The sequence below is a fragment of the Xiphias gladius genome, chromosome 6 (assembly GCF_016859285.1).
Source record: "Xiphias gladius isolate SHS-SW01 ecotype Sanya breed wild chromosome 6, ASM1685928v1, whole genome shotgun sequence".
Lineage (NCBI taxonomy): Eukaryota > Metazoa > Chordata > Actinopteri > Istiophoriformes > Xiphiidae > Xiphias > Xiphias gladius.
In genome coordinates this window covers 23,354,486-23,376,298 of record NC_053405.1, presented here as the reverse complement: position 1 = coordinate 23,376,298, position 21,813 = coordinate 23,354,486, and the positions used below count along the sequence as shown (strand labels likewise).

The window sequence follows — 21,813 nt, the reverse complement described above, 5'->3', positions numbered from 1 at the left end:
AGTTTGAAGTAGGTTCATCAAGTCCATTCTGGCAGATGCTGATGTTTATATATATATATATTCCACTATTGTAAATTAATGCAAAGGGCAGTAGGTTTGGGTTCAGTGCTCTATTTTAACTTACTGTATATACTGTATACAGCAGATATGATGAGATAAGGACCAGGCAGGCAATTTGTGTGACCCATGGGAGACGGGGACATACAGACTAGTGCAGCCTTCTGTCTGAGCAGCGCTGTGACTAGTAATAACTCGGAGCTTGAATGTTTGCAGAGGCATGCCCTGGTAATCCCAGCGGAGTAAAGCAACAGGCTGGGGTGAGAGAGGTTACTGCACTGCTGTCATCACTACCATGTTCAGTGATGTGACAGAATAATCAACAGTAGGCTGCACAGCACATTCAAAGACAATACTGTCATTAGAAAAAATGTAGCTGCAACTTCTCTAAAGTCAAGTCTCTTCCGGAGGGATGTACAGCAGTAGTCTGCATTTTTAGTTTGGTGAAGTAGAGGCTCTGGCTGGGCCGTTGATGGGAGGGCAGTGTAGTGCGCCTGTGATGTTCTGGGAAGCGGTGAAAGAGTGACTCTGTTGAGTTTTGCCTTGGCCGCACCAGCAGTGAGCATGCCTAGCATACACATTCTGTAACTGTGGGCTGGAGCTGGACCAAGCCTGCTCAATCTGTCCCATTCAGACCAAAACCCAATTACATGCCAGACAGCTAGGGCCCAGGGTAGCAGGGGTGGGGTATAGGTGCAGGCAGGGTGGCAATGCCAGCCAAGATGATATGTGGCCATCTCACATAAATATAAGTAGTATATTGAGGTAGTAATAAATCCAACGGCAGTATAAACACCATGTATCACACTACCCACATTTATATCACAGTTCAACTAACATGTCAGCCTCCATAACAACATCTGTGACGCTATCTTATTAATGTCCCAGCTGCAAGAAGTTCACAGGTAAATTGCCTAATGACAAAGGTTATCATTAGAAATCTGAAAGAGCACATTTCCATTACATTACCTCATGAGTAATACACTACGTTGCAGCTCAGGAAAAGTTGTTTAGGTCACAAAGTAGCTATTAAACAGTATTTCGTACAGACAAAGTGTCGGAAAGGCATGAACTAGGCTGGTCCCTGAACTCAATGGCCTTTTGCCTCAGTACGGCCACTGCCCACTTCGAGGCCCCAGTGCAACATAGAGAAATTGGCCTGAATGAGCTCACACTGTCCACGAGCGATGGAGTGTCCAGGTCTGCCCAGTCATACCCAAAGCAGCCCTCACACACTCAGGCAGAGCAAACACAGCCTTGACCGCCAGGCAGAGCTGAAAGGCGTTTCACCCCGCCATTTTGTAATGTAATTAACTTCTCTCTGTCCATGTTGAGCCAAAGCAAAAACCTCACATGGAAATTAAATAAACAGAGGGGGCACAGAGGACACACAACTCATTTCCTTTAATACCTCAATAAAACTCAGGCCCGTTTTGATTGCAAACACCAACTCTCACATCGTGCTCAAGGCCTGATTGTGAGATTTGATTCTTGAAGAATGCCATTTTGAACCTGGGCCAAGTGCTATAGTATGTTATCCTGCTTCTAAATACAACAACAGTCTGTTATTAACACAGTAACCATCACTTTAACCAGCCCCACTTCTACCTGAGAACACAGTCACCTCAAAAGCCTGGTGGTTCTGAGACTGAAACTTAAAAAAAGAGTGGTGAGAAAGTTGTACTTTTGAATTATCCAGGTATAGTAGACAACGATGGGGGAGTGGATCAAAGTGGAGTCATGAAGTAAATGGATACTGGAACTATAAGCCCTAGAGTCTTCTTCCTTTATTTAATAAACCAGCGATGGCCCCAGCTGAGGACCAAGGTTTATGAGGTTGTTTTCAAATTCCAATTAGGCATGGGACACTGCTGTGAGCTTGTTTTATTTTTCCGTGATTTAGTTTAATAAGTTCCTAAATACTCTGCTATCCTACTGCTTGCTTTACAGCTTCAGGAATATGAAAAGACTCAATGAAAATAGCAAGGTAAGAGATGGAGGAAATGGCTTTAGTATTAGTATTAGTTAGCTCATAGTACGGTGCTGTTTAGCTTGGTACCCTGGTGAGACAAAGTTTTTAGAATACCCGCTTATCACAGGTAAAGAGCTGAAGTAAGAGGTGAACAAGTGATGACTGGCTGGTCGGACTTTTGATTTATTCTTATGCTCCACCGCCCCCTCGTTCCCTCTGTCTCTGTCTCCCTAGCAGATTTGCCCTTTGACCTTTCTAAAGTCAAACGCACTTGTACATCCGCCTCTGTTCACTCCCGTAAACTAGACTCCTTCCTCTTCTAAATAACAAAATGGAAATCTGGCATTTTCGGCACTGTTTACTGGATCCAAATGTTTTCCCTACAAACATAACTGACCTTGTTTATGAAGGAGAGGAATCCGTGTTTTTTCCTGTCTCTGTCAGTTTAACACAACATTCTGGCCACCGTTTAGTGAACCACAAGCACCCACTTACCTGCAGAGCACTGGCATACAATATTTACCAAAGGAAAAGATGTGAAAGAATAATCAAGAGGTTAATACAAATTACCAGTGAATGTGCTGTTTTCCTGCTTAATTCTGTCAGTGGGACATTGTTTAGGATATAATTTAAAAATAGCATGCATCTGAAATACTGTTTTGTAGTTTCTGTCAGTCATCACTTTTTTAAGTGGTGGACGTCCCATTTTAAAAGGAGACTTTTCAGTTTTCATCACCTGTGACAGATATGGATAATAGTTTTGTGTAAGAGGAGTACGGACCTGCAGCAGCAGCCGCTCAAAGGCCAGGCAGGAATCCCAGCGGGGCAGGCTGGGGTGGCAGAGAGTCTGGGCTGCAGCCAGGCCCAGCTGGAGCACCCCGCAGTGACTCTCTAGCGCCCCCCAATTGCTCCGGAACAGCTGCACGTAGGAGCACAGCTGCTCGGGGGTCACACGGCCTTCGAGGAGGGAAGAAGATACTGTCATAATCTTGCAAGAAATTTGGAGCAATCACAAAGTCAATCAATCAATATTGGTCAAAGCACATCATATAGTATATACAGTATAATCCATAATTGTACACTCACTGTTGGGCTACTGGTCTTTTGTGTGCCATCTGTTACAAACTAATAAAAATGTACAAGGTTGAAAGGGAAACGCATACACCCAGTTATTCCTCCTGATGGGAAGAACAAAGCGTAGGAAACAGAATAAATAGACAATCTTTTCCCAAGCATAACAGCCTTTTTAATAACTATCATACACTCAGCTTAGGGCAGAGGGGAATGACTGATACCAAAGCAGACCATAATATTATCTTAATGAGCAAAAACTCCACAGGCTGGAAGAAAGCACAAGCCGTGCAGAAGTGTGTATGTGTGTGTGGCTGTGCCAGTCAGCAAGCAATATTCTCTATATGTGCAATACCAGGTGGAGAGTTACCGTCAGAGTTTTCAGTGAAATGTTAATATGAGTCACAGTATGTGACTAAACATCACTGAGTATGTGTGTGTGTGTGCTTGAGCCTGTCCACATATGGCAGAGTTGCAGCAACACTGATAAGAGCTCTTGAGAGCCTGTCTTTAGTGTGACTAATAAGTGTAATTCGGAGAGATATTCGCTGATTATTTATAGAGGCAGCAGAGAGAGGCTGGACTCCTCACACTGTTTGGGACCCTCTGCCTCGCCCCGCCCCTCCCACAAAGAATCACAGAGAGACAGGAAGAGTGGTGTAAAGGGTGTAAGGACCTCGGTTGGGGAGGGGGCGCTGGTGGCCTGGAGGTATGAGGGGCTGTGTCAGGGGCTGGGATAGAGAAGGGGCACACATTAACTCCCCATAAAGCCTACTTCTTCATGTTGATGTTCCGAACCAGCACCAGATGTGGGAGTATTTCCTGTTGGACTACATAGCCAATGTTTTCTTTAGCGAGGCCAAACACATGACTAGAGGAGAAACAGACAGGCGGAATAAAAAATGGAGCCGAGAGTTTCAGAATGCTAAATACAATATGGAGTCATGGCACTTAAAATGTAGAGATAACACATTTTTCAACTTAAACTGGATGACAAAATCTACTGATCATCCACTGAAGCTAGTAAAAATAATAATAATTTGAACTGCAGCTGATAAATTAACCTGACAGCGATATAGATTTTTGCAAGTCCATCTATTGGGAAGCATATTTTCCAAACTGAACTGAAAGAGTCAGTGTGTCGTGTGGCATTTTTGGTCAAAAAGGAACAAATGTATACAAAAGGGAATCAAGTTTCTCTCTGAAATTAAAGCATTTTTGAGGAACAAGCTGCAGTCCAGGCGTATTCAAAATCCTGAAAAGCTCTATTGTGAAGATATCCAGCCATAAAAATCCAGGCAGTATTACCAAGGTTTGCTGAGCTTGATGTGCCAACCATAATTCAGCACAGACCCAGGAAATACATCCAGAGCGAGGGCCAAGTATAATTTCACCCAAGAATAGGCAATGAGAATGGTACAGTGTAGGCCAAACGTAATCAGACTTTACAGTTTGGGCAGACCAGATGAGACTGAGTGAGAAAATGTAAGACACTGGAAAAAGCAAAAAAAAAAAAAGAACTTACAACAAGAAAGCCACCCAAAAGCCTGTTCTCTATTACACAATCAAACAGCCCTGGCTGAGCCTTAGCCCTTATCTATGTCACTAAACTTCCCTCAAAACAGTTCTGTGATTCCTCAGGCATCTTGTTGCCAGATGCAAAATGAATCTCAGGGAGACGATCTGTGAGCTGAGCTCTAGTTTCAAACTAGGGTGTTTCTGTCATAAAAAGCAAGACTGGAAAGGTTCTAATTTTCAGACTCTAATAAAAAGGGGTGTACATGGAAGAAGACACTGTGCTTGTACCTTAAATTGACTTCTCCATGTCAGCTTTATCATTTGATTAACTGTTTTCACCGGGCAAATTAGACATTGTATGCCTAAAACTGTACACAACTGAATTCTGTTTTTCAGTAAAATATAATGCATTTAAAGATAAAACAACTTTATTTCTGGTGTCTGAAAACATCAGAAAGTTAATTATATATTAATTTGTTGTTTTATGTTAAAGTGCATGTTCAATCTATCTGTGTAAAGTATAATGTAATTAAAACATTTCTAATACAGCATGGTGTTTCATTGATTAGATCAGATTAGATTAGCATGAAATATGGAATTATTCCAGGTAATTGTACCTTGACTCATAACTTGTACATGTCTGCTTTGTTCACCAACTGTTGAACCAAAGGTTTCGGGTATTTCCTATATAATACTGCAGTTTTTGTCAGTCTTCGCATATCACCTAAGATAGTGGAGAAACCTGAACCCTTTGGCAATTTCATTGTTCTTCTGGGTGCATTTATTGCAGGACCAGCCATAAAACAAATCCCATTTTTCAGTCGAATGCTATAAACAGTTAGAAGCTGCTGCCCTTTTTAGCCTGATGTGCAGAAGTGGCAATTGAGGCTCGGTCATGATCAAAGTCCTGAACAATGCAAAAAAGGGGCAGGGGTCAACAATGATTTAGTCCTGTTACTGGAAGATGGTGTACAGGGTTACTCAGAGGCTATATGATGTCTGCTGTCAGTGCGGAGCTGAGTGGTGGCCTGCCTCAGCAGCTGGACAGACTCATAAGTAATTCTACATGGATGGGGGACCCAGGAAGGCTGAAAGACTTTTATTTATGCTCTCCAAGAGGAGGTAAGTCCTGGAACTTTTATTTGTGGATGCACGTTGGGGCCCCTTTCAAGACTGTACTGTAAAGGACTGGAGAAGACAGGGTTCAACAGCACAGCTACACTGCCAAATTAAACAGACTCTCCCTAGGATCTCTGTCGTACAAATGTCGTTTTTATCTTTGGTTCCTCTTCGGTTAAAAATGTATACGAGTGACTTGGGGACTGAAAATCTACACAGTATGTATGAAGCCTGTGATGATGACACAATTCAAAGTAAGACTTTGTCTCCAGTCACTAGGCTAAGTTTTGATTATCGCAAATAATCTGACCTTATTAGGGACACGTTCTCGTTTTCATGCTGTTTTTGTGTTGTATACTCACGTACAGCATTGCTTTGAGCTAACTGCTAATGGCAGCATACTAACATTCTTACAATGACCACGCTAACATGCTGATGTTTAGCAGATATAATGTTTACCATGTTTAGCAAATGCAGAAAAAAATAGCACAATATCACATCCACTAGACCAAGTTTTGATAATCACAAACAATATCTGATCTGATTAATGGCCTGTTCTTTTATTTATACTGTTTGTATGTTTGTTTTACATGTATATAAAAGACAAACAAACACAGAAAAAAAAACTTGAGTTTAACAATGCATGTGAAGGGTTTTGGAATGACTGGAAATATCATACTGCAACTCAGGCATTTCAAGTTGTAGAGCTGTTACGTGATTTGTATTTTGTGTGTGTATGTGTCTAAGAAATTTCCAACTAAAACACATTTGATAATTATTTGATCATGCTATTACCATAAATATTGTGGATGATCATTTAATTTGCTTATACAAAATGGCCATAAAACCTCACATGCCCCAAAATATGTTTTGTTGTCCTATTAAATTACAGTTAAATTACATCCTTTAACATTAAGGAAAAAGTCATGAATCAGTTACTAGATTAAGTGCAGAGCCATTTTTGTAGTTCAACAAAACACATTGTAATTGACATTTAAATTAAGAGAACATACTGTATATATGAATGCTTATTTGAAACTATTGTGAAATTACACTATTTCACTGCCCCAAACGTCACTGCTTAAAATAATGACTGCAATCAATTGTCTGCTTGAGTTTCACTGCTGTTAAAAGCCCAAACTCCACCACAGAAAGAAAGGCCCTGTCAACACATCTCATTTACACTGCGGTATCAGTGCACACGATATATACACAAACTGTACAACCTCGCGACGCACACATATGCATGCAATCATACACACACCTAGTTGGGCAGATAAACACACATTTACGGACGATGAAACCAAAGCTATGTAACTAATTCCCTGCTAAGAGCAAAAACACCCAAAATAAACACAGGACTGTGCACAACCACATCTATACACACACACTCTCTCACTCTCTCTACACACACACACACACACACACACACACACACACACACACACACACACACACACACACACACACACACACACACACACACACACACACACAAACAAACACACAGAGCAAGGGAATTTCATCATCCTATTGTGCTATGAGAGACCTGATGGGTCATACACAAGCTCTGAGAAATGGATTATTTTCTCTGTCTCTCTCTGGATGAATTTATCCTGTTGAGATGAAAAGAAACCAAGTTGGGTGGTTGTGTATGTGAGAATGCAGGGCCTGTAGTACACGATACAGTATTTTCTCTACGGCTCTGAATAAACCTACCAGAGTGAGAATGTGCTGTGGAAAATTCTACACTCCTAGAGAGTGAGTAGGCACTGAGAGAGTACACAGGTATTAATGCTAAGCATTTTGTGTTACTGGGTTTAGCTTGGTCTCATATGAGCAAAGCATGATGGACTGAAAACTCGGCTGGTGGTGCTGGTGGGTAGGATGGGAACTGTGTGGGGGTGTGGTGGGAGCTCAGTGGGCTTCGTGGAGTCTGGTCCTCTGCCAGTGGGGTATAAAGGTTCAGTGTGTGAGGAGTCTGACGGTGCCCCCTCTCTCCCCACTTTTCTCTTTTTCTCCCTCTCTCAGCAAAAAACATTAAGTCAACAGACTGTCATTAAGCAGGCGGGAACAGTTTTAATGCTACACCTTCTTCATACTTTCTAACTTTTACTGTCTCTCTAATCTCTTTGTTTTTTCTATTTTCGGAGCTCGACCTCTTCTTGTTGTGAATTTGTCTAAATAAATCCACAATGTGGCAGCCATCCAGAATAAGGACTGCTGTTTAGCACAAATGTGTGAAAGGAAACCACCATGTGTAAGCAGTTGCTTGGCAGAATGTGTGGGGTGTGTGTGCATGTGTGTGTGACCTCCAACATATTACAACCTGCTTGTTACGAGACACAAGACCTTCTTTACCTCTTAGATTATAGGAGCTAAGGGACCACACTGCCCCTCCCTTTTTACCTCCCCGTTGTGCCAGATGCTAACCTGCATATTAGCCCTATGTGTGTGTGTGTCTGTTTGTGTAAGTGTAGTACATCCATTACCTCTGTGAGTCAGAGGGTAGCATAAAGGTGAACGTGCATGAGGGCACTGTATACTTGTGCATGTAATGACTTTATTTTTGCGTGCCTACACCTTTTTTTATCCCTTTGCTGCAGCCTCCTTTGCTTCATTAACAGACAACAAAAGTTTCTGAAAGCAGCATGTGTGTGAGGGAGCATGTGTGTGTGTGAGTGTGTGTCATAGAGCCAACATGTGGTTCAGATTTCCTCTGTGGCCACATGGGCAAATACACAGCAGAGATCATGGATCTCAGTAGGAGGCGCTATGGATCTGGACTAAAACACTACTACACTCACATGCACTTCTCTCTAAGAATAATATATTTTACTCATGATGCTTTTACTTGATGTGAATGCTCATGTTTATATATTTTGACTTTCTATATTTTTGTTTGAATTTGTGTTTTATTTACTGGGAAACGAGATGTGTGCTTTGCTGCAGCTTACCCATGCTCATCTTGATTGGCAGGTTCTCCTTACTGGCTGCTTCTACCAGTTGCCGTCGGACCTCCATCACCCCCTCTTTATGTTTACTGGTCAGCATGGCCTCCCACAGTGACTGTGCTGCAGGCGACCTGATAGGTAAAACAAGCAAAAAGGTCAGAACGAGGAAAAGACATTGTAGCAGAAGTTGTGTGGTGATTTGCATGCTCAGAGCATGCAGGCCTCTGAATGTAAACACAAAAGGACAACATGGACGTGATTGAGTGCTCATCTCAGTGACTGAGAGCCTGCTGGTCAGGGAGGGGTGACTCCCCTATGGGACCCCTCACAGGAAAAAGCTGAAATTAGTGGATGGAACATTAGGAATGTTTTCAATCCACCTTAAACGTCTGTGTGCCAACATTCCTCTGCACTGCTCAGTGCTGTCCTTACATCAGTGGCACAGCAACAGAGTCTTGAGACCAAGTCTCCTCCTGATACCATCTCAGTCGCTTGTCTCATTATCCACTAGGTTATGAAACACTGTGATCCAAATCTCTAATGGGAGACTGAAGACAAGGCATGTGTGTAAGACTATTACCATCTGCCATGAGCAGTGGAAACAGCTTCAAGTCTTTCCATGAAAGAATCAAAGGGTGCCACTGAGGACCTTCACCATCATTAACTTCACAGGGAGTGTCATTTGTTCTTATAAAACGTCGCCTGTATTTGAATTCAAGCTATGATCATATTTTACACCTCTGTCCCCATTGGTCTTCTCTTAAATTTTTTATCCTTTTAAAAGGGCACTGATGCTTTGTTGGCTGGATAAAAGAGCATCACCAGCTTTTGACAGCTAAACTGACAAGTGGACATGATCTTTTCTGTACTCTCAAGAGTGACCAGAAACTAAGAAGAGGAGACAAAGAGAGAAAAGGGGCTAAGGACAGAGAGAGGGAAGGTAGGAGGGGGCTCGTTGACAAATCCACTCTGTTTTTCTTTTTTAACTTTTTTCTTCTCTCGCCTTTTCTCCTTTCTAACTGCTGCCATGTGTTTAATATCAGATGTAATCTGTTCCAGAACTTGGGCTGGGGCTAGATGGGGAGGAGAGGGGCTCACACTGGGACGCCCGCCATCTTCACACTAGAACCAGAAACAAAGACCGGCAAACGCGACTCAGACCAACATAAGAGTCTAATTTAAAAACTGATACAGTAAAAAAAAAAATTGCTGAAACAAGAATTAAACCTGGTATTTCATAACAATCTGTTTGTTTGCTTAAATCGTGATTAAGATATGAATAAGAAGTAGTGGACTACAGCTGTTGGTCAAGAGCTACTACATGGTGTCATTTTTGAAAAACACTCCTCTTAATCCTAAATATTTCTACAATTACGCAAATCATAAAGTCCCAGATACTTGTCATGGCTGAAATACCAATGGTGTGAGCTGACCAGCCCATATGTGAGCAGCCATGTATGTGTTTGAGGAGGTGTACACACACATCAGTATATGTTTGCACACAACCCTTTGCATCCATGTGTGTTCTTGGAAGATGGAGGGCCTTGGTAGAGTGCAGATGAAATGTGGTTCTAATTTGGCTCTTTGCCCACACAGCTCCCCTGCCAGCCCATTCCCCTGATGCTTTCCCTGGGCCATTTGGTCAGACGAAGGTGGGGGTTTCGAGCTGGGCTGAGGGGTGAGGGGTGAGGTTTATAATGGCGGGGTGTGAGACAAGGTCCATAACCAGCTGGGAACTTTGTTGAGTAACTACTCTACTCTGGAAGAGGGGGGGCTGGGATTGTGGGGTGCAGTTGCTTGGCCATATGCGGGTGTTAAGTGCAGTGTGGTTCTCTCTGCTGAAAAGGCTGCTCGGTCACAGACTGAAGGGGGCACTCTTGCACTTGACTTGCGTACACAATAGTCAATGTCCTCTCTGGCTTGCTTGGACAGGCTGAGTGGGTGTGTTTGGAGAGTGTGGGCTTTAGTGGACAAAATAAATTCTACTAGAGGTGTAATGAGAGTTGAAGCAATAAAAAGCAGTTAAGCTTCAAATACTGTAACTCGAAGATACATGTGCGTACTACATGAAAGAATGAACACATATGTGCCCGTTTAAGTGATGAAACACCTCTGGTCATGTCTAAGTCATTAATGACTGTGGGGCCGGGGAGGGGGACAGTATTCCTGGAAGTGTATGATGCAGCAGCAAAGAATGGCTCTTACTGTTCTGACTCAGGATTTACTCCTTATTCTGTGGCCCCCTCATCATCTGGCTGACCACACACGTGCATGCATACACACATATTTCAATATTTATTTCTTTACTCTGACTCCCACTGGAAAATTCAGCAGTCATGACATGATTGTAAATCAAGTCATACTACATACACAGGATTGATGAAGCCCCCAGGATGAGTGGCAAAATGTCCTGAATGGTTCAGTTCACTCAAATTGCAAGTAACTATTTTTTATTTTTTTTTAACTAACCTCTAGCAGTATCTATCCATGCAGACAGCTTTGGTTTTATTTGACAGATTTTTGAGATGTGTGCTTCTGAGATTTCAGATGTGAATGTAATTTTATTTGTGGTGCTCAAAGCATTGAAAAATGAAATTCAAAAATTCAGCAACAGCATCTCTTTCCACAAAGCGTCCCAGTTTCTCTGAATAATCCACTTAACAAGCTGTCGACAGCTTTCATGGGGAATATTTCTACTGAGGAAAGTAGCTGCAATAAAACTTTGAGGTCTGAGTACTATATAGAGGTGACCAGGATATTGTTTCTGAGAAGGCAAGCTGCTGTTGAGAGTTTTAAAAGTTATTTTTTAAAGCTTTGAGCACATCAAACGAAATTAAATCAGATTCCAGTGTATTGAGCTGTGGCAGAAATCTCATAAATATCTTAAAATGTCAGCAAATACATTAAAACTATCTGCCTGGCTAGTTACAAGTGTGTCATTTCCATTGGGGATGGCTGGGACACATCCGCCTCACTTTTCAAAATCTTATTATTGTACCCCTAACTGTAATAGCTTCAGGTTGAATTTCGCATTAAAAATTTCTCTGAACATTGTCATTTTACGGTCCAGCCTCCGTAATATGGATGCAGGAAAGAGAGGAATTGATAAAAATGTTGATATGCCCATCTGAGTCGCCTTTGATCATTTCCATGCAATCAGTGCAATACATTTTTCCCTGGATTTCGCCTCTCAGGCACCAAACAGCCCAACCTCACAGGTGGGGTTGTGAGGGCCATATGCAGCCTGAAAGGAGGACTTACAATGCTCCCCAGGGCTGAAAAAATTCCATCCTCTGCACATTTTTTTGGGTAAAAATGCAAAAATTAATTTAATCGAAGTTATATAATTATAAATTAGTAATCATAGTGCAGTTTTTGGTAAAATGCAAATACAGCATTATCTGTCATAAAGTATTTCACATCTCTATCAAGGAGACTAAACCTGATTTAAGTGATTAGTGTATTAACAATTCTGACATTCACATGGCATTTTCATTTTTATCTGTTTAATTATGTAGTTATGCTACTATTATTATTGATTTTTTTTTCACTTCTGAAACCAAACCTATGCCCAGCTATACTGGTTGCCTTTATTTTAGTAGTTTTACATATCCAAGCACTTGGATAGCTGAGAAACGTCATGCTACAGATCATTATCAATTATTTGACACCACTTCTCACTGTATGTAAGCATCTGTACAACTAGTCACATCCACAAACTACAGTACTCTCCAGTGCATGTTAATGTAACTGTAATGTTATGAAGAGTGCCAAAAATTCATACTCAGCAGACTGCAAAATCAGCCTTTACTTTATTCCCGGTGCAGATGATTCAGATGATCTGTGTACTTTCCAATAGGCCTACATGTAAAAGATACAGGCTAATAGGATTGTGCAAGGTCAGCCCCATTCCTTGGTGAGGTTAATTTATGGAGTTTGTTTAATGGGGCAAAAAACACTGTCAGTTTCCCGTAAACATCCCAGTGTAACACAGGACGTGACATGAGAGGGGAAGAGAGGAGTGGACCAAAACCAGACCTGGCCTTGAGTGTGTGTGTCCTGGCACAAGGGACAAATGACCCAGCAGATTTATGGAGAAAAGAAAGAGGGAGAGGAGTTCTGCAGGAAATGTGTGTGTGTGTGTGTGTGTGTGTGTGTGTGTGTGGGGGGGGGGGGGGGTACACAGTAAAAATTAAACTAACCAACACAGATGTAACGGGAGTGATGAATAATAAGCGATGTTAAATACATCATTTGCAATTACAATTTATGTTCTTGAATGAAATGAAAAATGCCATTAACAACAATGACATAATAAATAAAAGTATATGTATCATTTATACAGTAAAATTATGTACATTTACAGTGAAAGCTTGGAAAAACTCCAACTAACATTTGAAAAAGTACATAAATTTGATGTTGGCTGCATCTGTAGAATCCAAATGTAAAGGTAGCAGTACAGGAGTCTCTTCCTCCCTTCATGTGTCTTGGCTACTTTAACATTTCAAATGAAAGACAGCAGTAGGAGTTCTTTGAAGCAGCGGGGCTGGCGGATGTAAAGTCTTTGGGAGTATTTTATCATATTACTGAATAAGTGCGCACACAGTCTTTTCTAAGTCTATTTTGTGTATTGAAAATCAAACGACAGCGCACAGGAAGGCATATAAAACAGAATTGGTTATTTTGTCTCAGTCTTGATGGGAACAGGGAGTACAGGTCTAAGTAGTCTACACCATTGACGTACTGTGGGTTTCCAGAGGAGATGCTGTACATTCTACAGCGGAGGTGAAAAAAGAATTAGGCAGCGGAATAAACAGAGACACAATATTAGAGATGGACCAGTGGACATCAGAGGAATCTGAAACCTTTGTGGCTACATCCCTGAATCTCCTACACTTTACTTTTGAAAGTGACTGATATCAACTCTCTTTTGCAAACAGTTGAAGCTATCATTGACCTTTGGGGCAGGCTGATAAAATCAGTGTGACAAATTATTAGATGAAATTCTTAATCTATTTCAGACAGATATGGCTCAAGGGGGGACTGTCTCTTTTTTAAAAATGATCAGTGAAGGCTTCCACATTAAAAACTGTGACTATTTTAGTTTGATCTTCAATCTGTATTGCAATAATAAAATATACAACCCAAATTGATTCTCACTTAGGTATGGCAAAGTGTTATTTCTTGAGATGAAAAAGCAATTTTCTGTGGCCATGACAACTTCAATTTCCTGTGTAGTGTAACACACACACACACACACACACACACACACACACACACACACACACACACACACACACACACACACACACACACACACACACACACACACACACGGTATAAGTACTCCAATTCATTTTCCACAGATGGAAATTTATCATTAGCTGCAGGTTCAACTATGGTGAGAGTGGAACATGGAAACCAATTACTGTAAGAATTAAGTTTTCATCAAGATAAAATGTCAAGAACCCTATTGTTTGGCCAGAATCAATATCCTGTGTACCACTGTTCAACAGCGCTTATGCCCCTGTTTAAAAAAAACCCCATCCAATCCTGAAAACAAACTGAACTGACAGGCCTGTATGGGAGCTCATACTATACGATTAGTCATGTAGAGTTGTTGTTTAGCCTATAAATCACTTGAAAAACTTTATCTTCATTCAACTGTTTGTACCGCTGTCCACTGTCTAAGTAAAGAATGGCAAAACAATCTCTACCCTATAAGGCACCACCGTAGAAAGAATGTGGTCAGTTTTCATACCCCTTCTTCTTGTTGGTGTGGTAAAAACAGGGTTAGCTGTTTTTCAGCTGTCTGTCATTTGCTCTCTCCTCTCCACACTCTACTATCTTTGCTTTTTTTGTTACTTTTCCCATACGGCCTGAACTCAAATAAGTGTACATGGCACTTAATTCATGCTCATATTTCCCAGCTGGGACAGAAATAGGTGTTTTCCCTCCTTCCTGGTGGTATGCATGCAGGATCTGCTGGGCAGATTTGAGGAGATGGCAGCCTTGCAGTGTTTTCTCATGGCAGGGTGCGGTCGGTTACTCTGCCTGGTTCAAGCTCAGCGACTCCCAAGGCAGAGCCAGAGCACCTTGGCCACCCGTACTTGGTTCTTCCCACATGCACACACTCCCCACCACAGGATCAAGGTCCAAGGCAGCCAGATGACGGGGGTGCAGGGTTCAGTCTGAGACTGAGGGAAACTTCGTGCCCTCTGCCAATGGGGTTCATAAGGCCTACTCAGGATCAAAAGGGCTGTGCAGCCAAGCACAGCAAATTACACAGACTGGGCTGGAAGGTACTTGACCACAAACACACATACAGAGGCGCACAAAACAACAGTTACACTGCCACATTCACTCAACATCCTTCTATATACAGCAAACTTTACATCCCGGTACCATTTAATGGCTTTTAAAAAAAGAATGCATAGTGAAAGAGTGCGGTAACCAAAAACCTGCACAGGCAAAGTGTGTGTGTGTGTGTGTGTGTGTGTGTGTGTGTTTTTTCGCACACCCATACAAAGTACACTCTCTTTCTGGCATGATTACTAAAACCACAGAGTTAAAGTCAGGTTGTAGGATAAGGAAAATTCACACCGGGTTATGAAAGACAATACAACAGTAATTGCAAGGTAAGTGTGGGGTCTTGCCGGGAGAGCTAATATCAACAACCACCCACAGAATGTTTAAGACACAGTAATCTATAAAAATATCCTTGAATTACTGAAGGAAATATCATACAAAAGGTCCAAATTAGGTTTGCACCTAATATTTAAAGGCTTGAGCTGGTCTACACAACAAAACCACTCAAAACACACTGTGGGTTTGGGCTAAAAATAGCTCAACAAATCATAGGCGTATAAACATCCAGTAGGAGGGGACTTATTATATAGACTATCAAACCACATGGAGCCAACAGGTTCTAGTGTTTTGCACAGTTCAAATCATGCAAAGAAAACAATCCCATTAAGAAATGTGTGCTTCTGTATATTTTGTAGAATTAGGGAAGATTAATGCATTAGAAAAGTAAACCTCTAAAAACATGCATTTACAGAGCCCTATCTTGAACACATTAGAGTGATTGACATAAACTCTGTCCGTGCTGTGCACTTGAAAGCAGTTAAGTAAAGTGGGAACCCTTGGCTTCTTTCTTGCTGTGCCTCAGCAGCACTTCAATCTCCTAAACATCTGTGATAAGGCTCAACTGGGCCATCTGCTCAGAGATAGCACAGGCACTAACACTCCTGCTGGTCCTGCTGGCCCCAATTAGATATGTCCCTCCATATGAACACAGTGCCCAGCGCATTATTTATTAAACTTCTTCATCTATCTGTTTGTGTCGCACCTGCTAGAACTTACGTACAATATCTGAATTAGTCATCTAAATGTTCTAAGATAAGGTGTTTTTTGGCTGAGACTCTGGTCATATTTGGTGAAAAGATCTGGAACAATGATTGCAAACATTGCTGCTGGGACCTCAACCTCTGCACAGCCACCAACCCCTCCTCTGGGTTTTGTCCTTTTTACCATCATCATTCACTTAACTTTTTCTTATAGAGGGACAGTGTGAGCAGATAGGCTTGTTGCTGCAGTAATGGGCGTACGATGTAAAACATTAAATCTATGTACAGACACTACTCAGCTATGTTTGTGTAACCGAGATATTCAGAACAGCTATACTGACTTCAGATATTCATTCATGGGCGTATTATAGGTTTCTGGTTGATGAGCCCCATACTTGAACCCTGCATCCGGGGGTCGGCGCAACCTGCCCCTGCTGTGCTCACATTGTCTGCTACAGCACACACTGTCTAAACAGTGTTGACGAGAAAGAGCTAAGCCTGGTTCCATTACAACAGAACCTCCCACCTAGCTTAGACTGGTCCCTGCTGCATTCAGTGTACGTATAACCCTGTTCATGAACTGTGGTCAGACATACTGCATGACAGCCCCAGCCACAAAAGTCTTCTTTTCAGTCAAAGTCTTTTCCTCCTGCAACCACATGAAGGGGCAAACAAGGAATGGAACACATGATGTAGGACAAATCCCTGCCATGTACAACAGCCTCACCACAGGCGCCCAACACGTGCATCTGCACATCCAAGACTAGAGGCAGGCTTCACTGAACCACTGGCACCTAATGCTGGTCATGTGCCACTCAACCCCCTCAATGGGGGATGAGTCTTTGTGCATAAGTGTTCAGCCAGGTGCTAAAAGTATGTAAAATCTATATTGTTGTTATGTCAGTGTTAGGGGTTGGTTTAAATAGTCAGTTTCATTTTGGGTCTTGTTACAAGTTAGTAAAATTTTTGGATTTGTTGATTTCTGTTTATCTCTGGTTTAGGTATGATACTGAGGGAAATAATAACACTACATATTTTAACTAAGCGGTCTTCATTCTCCACCAAACAAACTACCTAAACATATTTGATAAACGGATTCAATAGGATTTGGATTTGATAAGCAAATCTGGAACTGGAGTCAGATTTGATGAAATGCTGTTGAACCCCATTCATAGTCAATGGACAAGAATTAACCCCATTTGGAAAGGACAAATATTCAACGGGGAGGTGGGTAACAAAATGTTTGTGCTCCTCTGCAACTAAACTCATCATTCTGGGTATTTTAACCATAACGTGTATAGAAAGACAACCAGTCATGCTCACATTTACACCTAGTATATAAATTTAAATTCTCCAGTTAACCTAACCTACCTGCCTTGGGAATTTGGGAAGAAACCAGAGCACCCAAGGGAAACACAGACAAGCATAGAGAGAACTGAGAACTACAGAGATACCACAGAAAAAGCCCAACCCAGTTCATATATTTGAACCCAAGACTTTCATGATATTCTTTTTCTTTTGATTTAATTCATATACTATCAAATTATTTGCACAAACGGTCACAAGCTACTCCAATGACTCTTTCGGAATACCCTGAATATGACTTTGTACTAATAAAGGGAATGCTGTCTGTAAAGTGATGCACACATAGCCCACTACACATAAAATCAGCCACAGGAAGGCAAACTTTCAGAGACAGAATGCTCATCTGTAGCAGAAACTACAACACCCCATTTAATGAGCTTGTTGGGTCTTGTCCTCCTAATGGAAACTGCAGTTCTTTAAGCACAAAAACTGAAAAATGCAAGTTTTCTTCCTGGAGGGGATCTTGAAATGAAATGATCAATGAATTTACAGAAAAACAGTATTTAATCGTGAGCGTAATTATTACTGAGGTAGTGATAGAAAAATCATACGCATATGTGCTCCCATTGACATTAAAATCACTGATCACTGTGTGTTTTAAAATCACCCAACCTCCCCAAAGATTAATAAATTCCATATATAGGATCTTGTGTTTGTAAAACCAAAGGTTTTACCTTCATTTTTGCACTCTAATCATATATCGAATGTCATATTGGGTCTGGTATACTATAGTGAGCCGACCAGTCCGAACTCTGAAAACACAAGCATTACATGCATTGCCAAAACACTGTACCTGAAACTTGTAGTTGAGATATATAGATATAGGTACAGTGCAGACATAAAGGTACAGCAGATTACAATGATCTCTGTCCTCTAGAAACCTTGAAAATTTTTGTTCCACCTGATGGCCAAAAGGAGGGGAATTATACCATCAATTAATGCCATCTCAATCCATTTTAGTGTGTGATACTGGCTACAGTGTGTGTATAACAACGCCAATAATGGTAGCTGTATGAATGAATAAATACTCTAAAATTATGGTCAGGTGAGAAGCACTCACTGGTTGTTTGCAAGACAGCCGGGGGCCAGGGTGTTCTGGGGGTGAGGGTTGCGCTGTAGGTTGGTGAGTGCCAGCATATCCACCTGTACATCTGTCAAATGACCAGGTAAGGGTTTGAGCACGGTCAGAATCTTCTCTGCCAGGTTATCACCATGGTGACCAACAGCTCCTGAAAAAAAGAAAATCAAGAAATGGGGAATTTAAAAGACCAAATATCTACTTAGTTTGTGATAACAACTGTTGGTAAAATAGCAACATCAATATGTTCATTTTTATACTACATACTGGTCTCAGAACACTATAAATTACTATAAATAAAGACTAAACAGGGTTTTGATTGTGATGTGTTTATAAGGGTTCTGCGGCATGCAGAACGATGCCACAATATAGTCAAAAGACTGGGGAGATTTCACCTGTAATATCCATTGTTCGGTCGACAAAGATGATTGATGCTTTATTAGGTGCTGTTTTCCTTCGATTTTTTGCTTGAGGGTGACTGGCCAGTTCCCCTGCAATGATGCGGCTCATGGGACCTACAGCAAAGCTCTCTTCCCTGGTACCTGTGGCTTCAAACATTGCATTTAATACTGAAGTCAAGGATTTGATTTCAATCTGTAGTTCAGCAGGGAGAGAGTGTATGTCTATATCTATCAGGCTCCCAAATCTCTTCTTCTCCGGTCGTTTTGCATTTATTGTCTCCAGGTCAGGTGAAAGCAGGGGAAACAGGTCTGCAAACGTGGGTGTGAGAAGTAACTGCTGTGATACAGGGGCGAAGACCACTGGAACATGCAAAACCTCAGCCGTGTAGTTCATGTTTCCCATCCACTCGCATAGTTTTTCTTCAAACTGCTCAAATACGGGGTTTCCTTCCATTTCTGCCGTGACATTATTGGCGAGCAGGTGAACGGAGTGAGCGACGGTGGTGAAGACAACACAATACTGGAAGTGACTGAGAGATATGATGTCTTTAATGATGTCGACTGTTCTCCCCTTCAGCAAAGTGCTCACCACAAACACGGCTTTCGGTTCATTGGCACCACAAGCTTCGAAGCTTGAAAACTGCTTTAAATTTTTGGCTCCTGCCTCCAATAAGGCGGCTGCACCTCCGCTCCAGTGGAGAGCCTCTGCACACTTGTCATCCATAAAAACAACAGCTTTCTTTACCTTCGACAGCACCTTCTCCCACATCTGGAGAGGGAAGTGCGTAAAGTCCTCCGTCGTCAGCATTTTGTCACCTATCAGTGTTAGCTAAATGCAGCGAATTCAAAGGCACATCAGAAATTTCAACTAAAGTAGCCCCAAACAAACACACAAGTCTCTTAAAGGTGACGTGGCAATCACTCGTCGCAGCATAAAAACGTCACCCAAACGTGAACTCGTTGCTATGGCAATAAGCAGCATCCAGAGAACAACTGGCACGAAGTGCTGAAGAAGTGCTAATGTTACAATTATCGATGAATATTTGGAATTTAATATCATTACCTAGTCTGTAGAATTCACTGTCATTATTACTGAAATGGAAAGAATGAATTAAAAGTAGAGTCAATTCTTAAAAACATGTAAATACATTATATATAACAAACATATTTAACATCAGCGGTTAAGCTAATTGCAGCTTGTCGATGCAGCGCGAGACGGTTTCTGACCAAGGTCACTTTGCTTAAATACCTCCATAGAAACCACTCGAACTTTCAGTTGTACTGACACGGACACGACCACAGTGGCTAATATCCCACATTCCTGTTTTCCACGACGACATTTTTGAGTTCGGGGGTGTGTTTGTTTAAAATTCCTTTTTCTGTTTTAAAATGTCTTCGGGGTCCGACTCCAACGTTGTGGCCGAAGATGACGATGAGAAAAAAATATATCAGTGTAAGTTTAAACAGACTAACCACTACATGGTAATGTATTGCTTGTTAACAGCCGATATACACTCATTTGGCAGTTTTTTAGGTCCACCTAGCTAAAACTAATGCAGTCTAATACAGTAGTCCTGCGAGAAAACCCTCACTCCATGCAGGTTATAATGTTCAGTTTGTGTTTCAGAGAGGTGTTGATTCAACTTTATGATCGGAGGCTGCAGATTGTGGTGCTGTTGAATTGTATTGCTTTATACGGACAGGTGTTTCTATTATTTTTTCCACCCCATTTATATCAGTAAGGGTAGGTTAAATAGAAACACCTCTCTGTATAATGCAGTATACAGTGGTGGTAGTCTAACAGACTGCCACCACAAACTGCAGCCTACAAAATGACTACACATTTGAATCAACACCTCTCTGAAACTATTTCAATAAAAACTGAACATTATTACCTTCATGAAGGGAGGATTTTTTTTCAGGACTGTTGTATTAGATTGTATTAGTTTTAGCTAGATGGACCTAATAAACTGCCAACTGAGTGTATTTTTCAAAGGTGGCCTAGAGAATGTAGCACATCATACCGAAGTTAAATGTTCAAATTAGGCAACGCTGATTTAAATCTGCCCTGTGTGTTCATGTGCATTTTTTTCCAGTGATTTATCTCATGGGCACTACAAACAGCAGGGAGAGGGAAGAAAAAGAAAATGCACAAATCCCATCCAGGTATGTGTATTATGTGTCTTACTAGAGCCTATGGTCCCACTGTATCTGTTTCCATGGTAGTGCCCCTCTCACTTTTAACATGAATACCTGCCAATAAATATTGTTATAGGCCTACATTTGGAAATGACCACCATTTCTCGTCTTTTAACCATGAGGAAATTATGATATCATACAGTATGTGAGACTGTTATTACGGTTACTTCACCAAACTCAGTTAATACCTCTCATAGTTTTATGTACAATATATTAAGAAGTTAAAAACACAATGAGTTTGACAGGCCAGTAATGTCAGTGATTGGTGAACAAAATCAAAGTGAACTGTGTTGGCATGCTCTTTTCCAGTTAGAACCAACTGCATTACAGTAATGAAGCATTCAGATATAATACACTTTTCTCAGTACAATAATGACAGTGATCATTATAGCTGCACATTACGGGTGACAGCACCCTGTTTGCTGCCTGAAATGTGCAGCCATTCATGTGGAACATTAGAAGTATTTTGATGTTCATTAAATTCGCTGCCAGGCTAGCAGTGTTTATTTGTGAGCTGGGAAATGTGGATGTAAGCAATCACACCACTGGAGCACTGACGATATCTGTGGTCTGCATTCTCTAGACTCTTTGCCTCAGAGTAAATGTAGCATAACCTGCCAATTATAGTAAGTTACTGAAACTTACACCAAAGCTTCAACAATAGTCTTCTTTTTTTTGTGTGAGTTGAGTCTTTTTTGTGACTTAAACTGAAGGTGTAAGTTAAAGGGTA

At 41.3% G+C, this 21,813-nt stretch overlaps 1 protein-coding gene across 1 annotated transcript in view; it reads right to left on the bottom strand.

Moving 5' to 3' along the window:
• Positions 1 to 19,819, bottom strand: part of scfd2 (sec1 family domain containing 2) — a 91,714-nt gene extending 71,895 nt beyond the window's left edge. Inside the window, exons 1-4 of the mRNA XM_040128519.1 lie at positions 18,879 to 19,819; positions 18,466 to 18,634; positions 8,695 to 8,822; positions 2,811 to 2,986 (exon numbers count right to left, since the gene is read on the bottom strand). Of these exons, the coding sequence (XP_039984453.1) occupies positions 2,811 to 2,986; positions 8,695 to 8,822; positions 18,466 to 18,634; positions 18,879 to 19,692 (1,287 nt within the window). The 5' untranslated portion in view covers positions 19,693 to 19,819. The remainder of the gene's footprint in view (positions 1 to 2,810; positions 2,987 to 8,694; positions 8,823 to 18,465; positions 18,635 to 18,878) is intronic.
• Between the last annotated feature and the right edge of the window lie 1,994 nt (positions 19,820 to 21,813).